Source organism: Seriola lalandi, unplaced genomic scaffold, assembly GCF_002814215.2.
Source record: "Seriola lalandi dorsalis isolate HSWRI2012SDOR001 ecotype SW California unplaced genomic scaffold, Sedor1 jcf7180002054689, whole genome shotgun sequence".
NCBI classification, from domain to species: Eukaryota; Metazoa; Chordata; class Actinopteri; order Carangiformes; family Carangidae; genus Seriola; species Seriola lalandi.
Window position 1 is genome coordinate 879,901 of NW_019525242.1, and position 9,475 is coordinate 889,375.

The following is a 9,475-nucleotide window of genomic DNA, read 5'->3' on the forward strand; positions in this document are numbered from 1 at the left end:
AGATTGTTGGAGTTTTGCAGTGGTGGTTGTCCTGTATGTATCAGGACATATATGAAAGAAAGACTGCAAGAGTGAAAGAACAGAGCATTGCTCTGTTTTTGAGCCACACAATCTAATAACATTTTTTCTTCTATGTGCTCGGGGAAGCAGGCTCAGGAGCAGATCTGTCGAAGCAGATTATCATGTAATTACTCCAGAGAACTCCAAACAGCCCTGCAGCAAGAAACATGACTCTGTCCAGTCTTCTTTTTTTTATCAAACAGTGGCTGTACATGAAGAGCTAGGACTGAATTTTACCCAGTATCAAGTGGTTTTTAAATCAGTAGGCAATGAGAGGTTTGGGTCCATCCTCAGTGGAGCAACAGTTACAGTATGGATCTACTTTTAATAGCAGAAAAGTTTACTTCCTTCAACTATAACTTGCATTGCTTGTACATGATACAATCGATGCTAGCCACACAGCCAAAGGTTTTTTTTTGTTTGGTTAAAGCTGCTAAATCGATATTTTTTATGCAAGCAATGGATCAAATGACTGGGTGTAATGTGAAAGGCCATCCCTCCTCCAGATGACCAGGCTTTATGTGTGCAAACAGTGTGAGGAAGACCCTCTCCGGGGTTGAATGGTTACTGCCCCACAACACTCATCAGTAAGTGCTCTGAGAGGCTGGTCCTGCAGCACAAGAATCCCCATCACACTTGAACCCTTACAGTTTGCTCACCACTTCAACCACTCCTGTGAAGACGCTGTAACATCTGCCCTCCACCCAGCCCAGGAAAGAAAGAAAGCCTTATGGGGCCATTTACCATCTTTCAGCATTGTTTTGGTTTTCGGCTTTGCTTTGTGGCTAACTCTCACCATTCTCAGCGCACATACAGTACACTTTCACCTGTACCAAAATGAAGATCGGAGAAGCTTGTATTACAACACATACAGAGGGGGTGTGGCTTCATTCTGTGATAAGGACGCCATTACTCTAATAAATCTTTACATAGACAATATTTGTTTGCTGCTGTTTTGTTGTTTAAAATCTCTTTTACAAAATGATAATATGTCAGTGTTTTTGTTTACATCTTGTTGTGCCGCCCTCAAGTGGCCACAAAATGAATTATGTTATGAGGACGTATTGACTGTTTGCTATTTTATTTATTTAGAGAACAGCTTTTTTCAGTTTTGTGTAAAGAGTTGTTGATATTAAATTATTATTTTATAGACCACGAGAAAACAAACTATTCATGCGAAAAGGCCCTAACACATGCAGTGTGGCGTCGTTTTCTTTGTCGTCTGTCTGTTCTTGTGATAAACATAGAAATAATCAATGCTAGAGAACATTGTCTCTGTGTAAATTGATAGTTTTGTTGAAATCTGTTGGGTATTAAACATCTGCGAGTGTATGATATTGAAATGAATAAATGTGTAAGTAACTTTATTCAATAATTATGGGAGGGGTGACCCCCAAAATTTCTGTGCACAGCCCTGACTGTTTTAGTGCCAATAGCCTACTCATGTCAGATTTGGTAACAATAATACGCATTAAGGTCATTTTAGGTATTATGTTTTCTAGTGCCTTTGACACACACCAGTGGAAACTTTCACTGACTGTCTAATGTCTGAGAAAACCATGGAGTGAAAGTGTTTGGATTTGTATTTCTGTGTGGGTGAGTTTCGCCTGTGTCACATTTGGGGATAAAACGTGTGTCACCAATTTGGTTTCACTCCAGCTGCGCATCTCTAAATGATTTCTAACTTAATTTAGGGTTAAGGTTAGTTTAGCCAACAGCTTCAGGAAAGCAGGTAATTAAATCACAAATCTGTGATTATATTTTCATGTTCACATCTGAATACAGTATGTGCATTTCCAGCCAGTGGTGAAAGTGCTGAGCACGGATGGGAACTTTCAGGTTTCTGCGTGTTTCCTCCTCTGGCTCCGGCTCAGACATGAGGCTCATGTGATTTGGAAACTATAAATTGCCCCTGGTTGTGAATGTTTGTCTTTCTGTTTGTGTGTATGCTGGCTCTGTAATAACAGCCTGGCAACCTGTACAAAGTATTACTCCACCTTTTTCTGAGTGCATGCTGAGATAGCAGAAAGCGTTCCACTCCGTCGATCCTGGATAGGAATAAAAATCACCACCCCAAAAAAAACAGCAACTTTATATTTGTGAGATACCACTAAGCAGGCTGCTGACACTGAGGCCTCTTAGTTCAAGTGTCTCTGGGGGGGGGGGGGGTTGTGTGGAACATGTCTTTGGGTAGCATGGGAACGGCCAGGCTCAGTCTGGGAAAGGAAGCAGGCTGTCTGTTGCTGTTGCACAATCAAATTAGCTCCGAGTTGCACCGATAAGAAACTGGACCAGATAACCACAGAAGCTTTTTGTGACCATTCAGTTGTGCACGTTAGTTGGCCGGTACATAAATGATTTGAAGCATCTTCAGCACAGGTTCCACTCGAGGTTTTAACCAGGGATCTAAAAGGGAAACAATAGCAGCAACAAAACAAAAAAAAGCTGAGGTATGTGCCTGTGGAGCATTTTTTTTCTTTCTTTATCATTTTAAGATTTTAACATTTTATACCTGCTTTACATAACTGATAGTTGTACTGAGTTCAATATCTGATTCTTCTGTTTCATTTATATGAAGAACGTGAAAGACATTAAACACATTTATTTTATACAGTTTCATAAAATCTCAAGTCTTCCATATGGACCTGTAACTAACTTGACAATTTAGGAATACATTGAATGCTTCATAAGAGCACAGCCATTACATGATTGCACATTAAAGGAAAGGGGGGAAAAAAAAAATCCTCTTCTCACAGCATTCCCTGGTAACATCTGTTTTCAGTGTCTACCTCCCACGAGATAAATTCATTAATTTGTGGGAATGTCCAGGAAGCAGATGGCCGTCACGTCTGTTTCATACAGAGCTTATTGTCATTATTTTTATTATTATTTTCAAAATGTGAGGCTGGACCTGGAGTAGAAACTGTTAAAGTGAAGAAATCGAGCCTGATAAATGCAAAGGGTAACGTTTTAAATTTAAGGAGTGCCACATCTAGTCTGAGTTCAAAGGCATCTTCTTCAGTTTGAACACAGGTCAGTTGTGTATCAGGTCTATAACAAAAAATCGTTGGTGTTCAGATTCATTTCCATTTCCTTTGTAATCCGGTTGGGCTTTTAATCAGGCTCCTGTCTTGCACATTATCTCTCAAGTGTGGGAAAATGGATTTTCCAGCTGGACAAAGTGTGCCTGTCAGCCTGGACATGCCAGATATCCTGAATTGAGCCAACAAACATTTTGCAGGATTAAGTTGTTTACAGAGGAAGCAGGGAAGCCGTTCTATCCCTGACACAACCACCAATCAATTTTGCTTATATTTAATAGTGAAAACATTCAGTGAGGGTCCACTGAATTCATGCCTGTTGGCCCTAAATGACTGGTGCAGAACACTGTGTCCAAAATCACATTGTGTGACACTGATAAAAAAATGTTTGCACAATGCACAATATTTATAAGTGATTCATTGCTGAATTAAGTTATTTGAAAATTTGTAATATGTAGAACAAGTGTTTTCCTTCCTCATTAATTAACTTTCACAATGCTTGTTTCTGTTAACAGATGGTGTTGGCAGAATGCTTGCTGGCACTTGTCCTCACCTGGACAGGTAATCCATAATATTGACACAGCTTAGTTTATAGATGAGCGGGATCAGTTGGTGTTTGCTGGGTTGACAGGCGGTATTTGATACCCATTATCACATTACTAGTTTTATGCTCATTCATCTGCAGTTAGACTAACAGAGACTCAGCAGAGTAACCAGGCTGTATCTGCCCTACGACTGACCACATGTTGGATTTTGTTGTTTTCTGACCATCAGAGGAGAAAGTAGGAGGAAAAAGACCTTAAAATGCTACTGTGGACACACAGTGTGGACTTAGTCTCATTTAGTCGGTGAGGGATATTTACTCTCCTAGGCAGCACCATCTGGCAGAAAACAACAAATGTGGAAAAGGATAACAGCAGGAAAGAGCTTTAGAGAACGATTTTCTTCTAAATTACAAAGTATTTCTATACTATTTCCAACACACTTTTTCTTTGATATGTTAACCAAAACAACATCTGGTATAGTTTCTAATTGAGGTGAGTTTTGTTATTTTTTTTTGAAGATTACTTTGTTTCTACTTATCATGAAGCAACCATGCTTAATGATGATTTCCGTGATATTAGCTGCTCTTGAAATATGTCAGGACTGATAACGCTCTCTCATGTTGAGTGCTGTTTTCTCCAGGAATGGCTGTAAAAGTTGTTCCACCATGTGACCACCACATGTTTGACAGTAATGTTGACAACTGCCTGTCAGAGTTCAACAGCAGCATGGAGACAAACAGCTATCAGGACAGGTGCCCGTGGCCTACTGTAAAACGGTAAGTCGAAGTTTCTTTTTTAAAATCATTTAGCTAGCTATCAGACTCTAATTAGTTGTAGTTGAGGGGATAAGCTGTCGTTCCTCAGCAACATTGTAGAGCCCGGTGAGTGAGAACACAGGGAGGCTGGATAAAGTGGGACATTACACACTTTTTTATGGCCTTTTCAGTAAAGATATATGACCTTTAGTAATGGGAAAGTCAGATACTTTCCTGTTTCCTGGCATCATTTGGTGCAGGTCAGAGTTACAGCTAATTAGTCATCAGTTAATGACAAAGTACTAGACTGTTGCTCCTGGGCTTCATATTTCCAGACAGCAGTTGTTTGTGGAGACTTTCACTCTTGCCATCTACCTACAGTAGACTTTCATTTTGGCTGTAATAATCCATATTTTACTGTTAACATGCTCTGAGCCTGAGCTCTCATAGAGCTCAAATGGCGTGTTAGAGTGAAGTGTCCATCATCACAAAGAGCCCAGCTTGTTGATCAGGCTTCCAGCTGTCAGGCTCAATTGAATCTCATTGGACGTTTTCCACACCAAAATCTCATCATGACAACTGCCTGTGAGGTTTCCGCTTCAACGCCCAAAAGACGTGACAGATCAAAACTTAACAGTCAAATGTTAGCTGCCTCCTTAACATCAGTGGCTGATTGTTCCATCCATAAAAAGCTTGGAGCCGCCATCACTAGATGTTTTTGGCTGATGTCCATTTGCATTGTCTTAAAGTACTTATCTTATATATCTAAGTTGCCTCTTCTATTATGCAAAGCTGCATTATGCAGCTTTAGCTATGAATTCAAGCCTCACTCTTGCATGGAAATCAGATGAATGGGAATGAAATCGAGTTTAGTCAAATGAATAACCAAATTATTTAAATCTTGATCGTGATCTTTTTAACACTGTTCTTTGGCTTTCTCTCTTCCTCTGCAGCATCTACAACAAACTGAAGCTTTGTGTGGACAACTGGGCGAATTTGTCTTGGTGTAGGGGTCATAGGTTTCTGGTAGACAAGGTCTTCTTGGATGTCCATGAGACGTACTTTCCACTGTGTGGACAGGTCCACGACCCCCCACTCGTGACTCTTATCATGTTGATAGCACCTGTTATAATTGTCACACTCTTAATGCCTCTTTTGTGTTCTTATCTCACCAACTGGAACATAGAGATGCCGGGCACTTTGGGGCTCTGATGTGCTGAGCTGACCAAGACATGATTCTGGGGGATCATGCTAATTTTGCACTTGCTACCTCCAGAAGGCCTACAAAGAAAATCCAAACATTTATTGACTAAATCATCGTGATAATCATAAATCTTTTCAGATAAACCTTAATTTTTACATAAAACATTTTCACGTCTTTGAAACTGAACAAAAGTAAACATCGAAAGTAGCCCCCAGGATTAGCCACCCTGCTGGCTAAGCAAATTAGCCACTTGCTTCAGATTGCTTTTTGTCTGTGCTAGCTGGTTTGTTTGCATGTGAAAGGCTGTGTCTTATTCAATTTAGTGTGTGGTTATTGTTGGAGCAGTAGTATGGCATTACAAATACACACAATGACTAGTTTGGCTAGCAAGTTACCCCAGAAAGTAGATCCCCATGAATTTAGCAACAATAGCTAATCCAGGGGGCTAATTTCTGTATATGCTTTCAGACTCATAAACAAGCATTTGAAATAATTCATTTAAAACTTTAAAGTTATTTAAAAGTTAATTTGTAAAGCTGTTTGACCCTTGAACTGCGTGGCCGGGTGTTTTAAGTAATCTCTTCGGAGGTGGTGAGTGTGAACTTGGCGTGACCCACAGTCAATTATGAAAATATGTTAAAAAACCACTGCAATTTTCCTTTAAATATATGCATCCACACATATACAGAAAGAGTCCAACATATAACACTCCACTAATATTATCAAAGTATCAATTTACGGGCAATATTTTCCATCATTCAATATGTTCAGATCTTTTCTTTTTCAAATGAAGACATGAATTGTTGAATATCAAAGGTGCACTATGACTTTTACGGAAACTGTCAAGCCATTTATTGTTGTAGTAGTTTTTTTCTCCTCCAATGTCAAATGTGAAATGTTCTGTATCTCTCTATAGAGTGCTGCAGGAATGAATCCTAAAAACCTGAAATTAGTTAGCACCCGAAGCCTATGAATTATTTAATGGGTTTTTGGTTAGATGACTGAAATAAGGTCAAGACATTTTCATGTTTTATTCTATGACATGAAATACAGTAAATCAGTAAATCCCCCAGTCGTTGAAGTCATGTGACCGTGGTGTCGTTAGTTATAGCCTAAAATTTGCTTTTTACTTCTGCCGATTGTATTTATGCTCCAAAAATCATAAATGTGGTATTCATTTGTCTTTATCTTACTGAACAAAACATGGAAGTATCATACACTTTTTTTTTGTCACAGAACTGATTTTCTGCAGTCTCATTAGATTAGATTAGATTAAAATCTCATTAGTGTTTTGTCAAGGGAAGCAGGGAAATGCTAACCTCCAGGTTGGGCTTCAAAAATACGTCATCCCTGCAGCAGCACTATGGCTGGGTGTGTCATGAGGTTTTGTAAATCATATCATTTATTCTGTAGACATAGAAAATTATAATTTTGCTGTCTGACTACTTTTCTGTGAATATCTGAATTTTCTGGAACTCATGATTTTGTTTTATGTGGTTAACCTCACCCATTTGGCACTTATGGTAAGTAGGCAAAAACAAAACACTTTCATTCCACTTCAAAGTGTGATAGGCTACCTAAAACATTTGTATAGGATTGTAATTTTTCTAAGCTGACAAAAGAGAAGGATTCTGTTTGTATTTGAAACACATAATAAATATTTATTTCAGACAAAAAAATAACATTTTACAGTTGTTCGAAAACCTCTTTACAGCAATAGCAGGATGGACCTGCTATTCAAGTATCCACACAACCCAAGTGTCAGTCTGTGTAATAAATGCAAACATACCGCATTTCATAAAATCATCGGATTAATACATCAAATGATTTTTGTGTAGACCTATTGAAGACCATCTGTGTGTTATCAAAACAATGTAAAGCTCCATTAAGCAATGTGTTCAATTTTAACATTGAATCTAATGACTACAATGTGAAATGGATGCTAGTACTGCTGATCTCACTGAGAATCAGCATCTACATCTGCAGTTGTACGTGCCCAGCATGACAGGGAGCCGAAGTAAACAAGGGCATTGAAGAGAATTCAGCGTCTAGCAGTCCAAAGAGAAACACACCATTTTTCCTAAGAACTGGTGGACCACACCAGAGGCAAATTGTACAAAAATACAGGACTCCAATGGGATGACCATGGTGCTGTGATTCTGCTGGATGTGGAACGAGGCAATTACTTGCTAGTACATTAACCAGTATGTAAGACTTGTTGCTGCGAGTTTGTTGAAAAGTTGCCGTCTGTGCTCTCAATGTTAAATGCTTATTGCAGATTTAACAGCGTTTTGAGATTAATATTGATATTTCATGGAAACCATATATTTAGATGAGTGGTTTGGATATCAGAACTAAAAAAAGAAAAAAAAAAAGAAAAAAATAATACTATCCGGGTGGCGTCATCATAATTCTGTCACCAAAAAATCAATAAATAAATAAAATCAAATATATAACATTTATAAGGATAGTATTTTATTTACAGTGAGGGAGATCACCAACATGTGTCAATTAAGAACAAAATAAGGAAAATAATCCCACTATGGAACTAACCCTTTGGTATGCAGTCCAATTTAAGAAAATGTAATGGCATTGCTGTAGTTATAGCTATAACTCTATTGATCTTGAGAATATCAGCTTGACCAACCTTCCTTATAACAGATGAAATAGTTTCACAAATATCTGATTTATAGTTAAATAACGGTTGAACCTAATATACAATTCCATATGCTAGAGCTCCGAGATGCCCAGACGCCTGAACTCAAACCAATGATCTTGAATTAAAAGAGGCTCAAAAATAACAGAGCCTTAGATTTGGGTGGGTGGTCTGTCCTGCTACTTTGGTGGTGTAAGGCGACGAAATGTGGTGAACTCAAAATATTGACGAGGCAGAACTTTTTCGAGGGTCAAAACAACTATTTTTCCCTTTTTGTTCTTGCGTGTTTCAACATCCAGGGCCCAGACAGGACCGAGTGGCAGCACCACACCTTTTATTATCTTAAATAATACCCACAATTCCATTTTTTTTCCCTTGTGTAAATACTGAAAGGATGTTTTGCTAAGTATACGCTCGCCGGCTCAGTGTGGGCTATGGCCTGCTTAGACCCACCAGTTCTTGTCATAACAAGAGCACGTGGACGTGTTGAACAGGCTTAACAGACTTGTATTCTCTGATAATAAAGAACATAGACCCCTGTGACTCCTTTACCACGGTGGGTCAACCAGCACAGCAAATACAGAGCTCCACTGGATTTAGATGGCAGATGCCTCCTGATGCCAACTCCCTATGAATGAAAAGTTAAGTGCCATGGCTTACATCAGATTTGAATGAGCTAATTTAGTATAGGTTAAGAAAAAATAACGACTGCTTAATTATTCTTACCTGCTTTAAAATAACATTTATTTTAATAGCTTAATCTCTATCAGATCAAAATGTTGTTGATCAATCACACTTGGTGTCCGTCATATATCTGTTGCTCCTAACATTGCCCTTGGAAGTGTTGTGTGTTTAATTAACTAACTATAAGCCTGTGCTGGTTATGTATGGAAGTTAATTCATGACCAAACTGTTAATTGAACACAAAAGAAATTCAAGCTTTAATCAGTGTAAGAGTATAAATAGATATTCATAAACAAGTTTTAAGTAAAACCCAGTTTTAAATCTTATTTTTCTCAAGCAAATTCAACAGAGTTTTAATTGTTGAGAATGTCAAACTGCTTGCCAACATTTTTGTGGTTGAAGGCCATTAGGTTCATAATTAAAATCTTATAACCAAAGGATATCCCAGGTTAAGTTCAAAGGACTGCTCTGCTTTCTGTTGGAGTTCACATCAAAGAAATATAAACTGCCAAAACACAGGATGTGTGACA

General features: G+C 38.4%; 1 protein-coding gene across 1 annotated transcript; it reads left to right on the forward strand.

The window, feature by feature from the left end:
• Positions 1–2,275: 2,275 nt before the first annotated feature.
• LOC111667480 (receptor activity-modifying protein 1) lies at positions 2,276–7,287 on the forward strand. Its single transcript, XM_087178485.1, has 4 exons — positions 2,276–2,510; positions 3,617–3,662; positions 4,287–4,422; positions 5,355–7,287. The coding sequence occupies exons 2-4, from the start codon at positions 3,617–3,619 to the stop codon at positions 5,611–5,613; spliced, it is 441 nt and encodes a 146-aa protein (XP_087034611.1). The 5' UTR covers positions 2,276–2,510; the 3' UTR covers positions 5,614–7,287.
• The last annotated feature ends 2,188 nt before the right edge of the window (positions 7,288–9,475 follow it).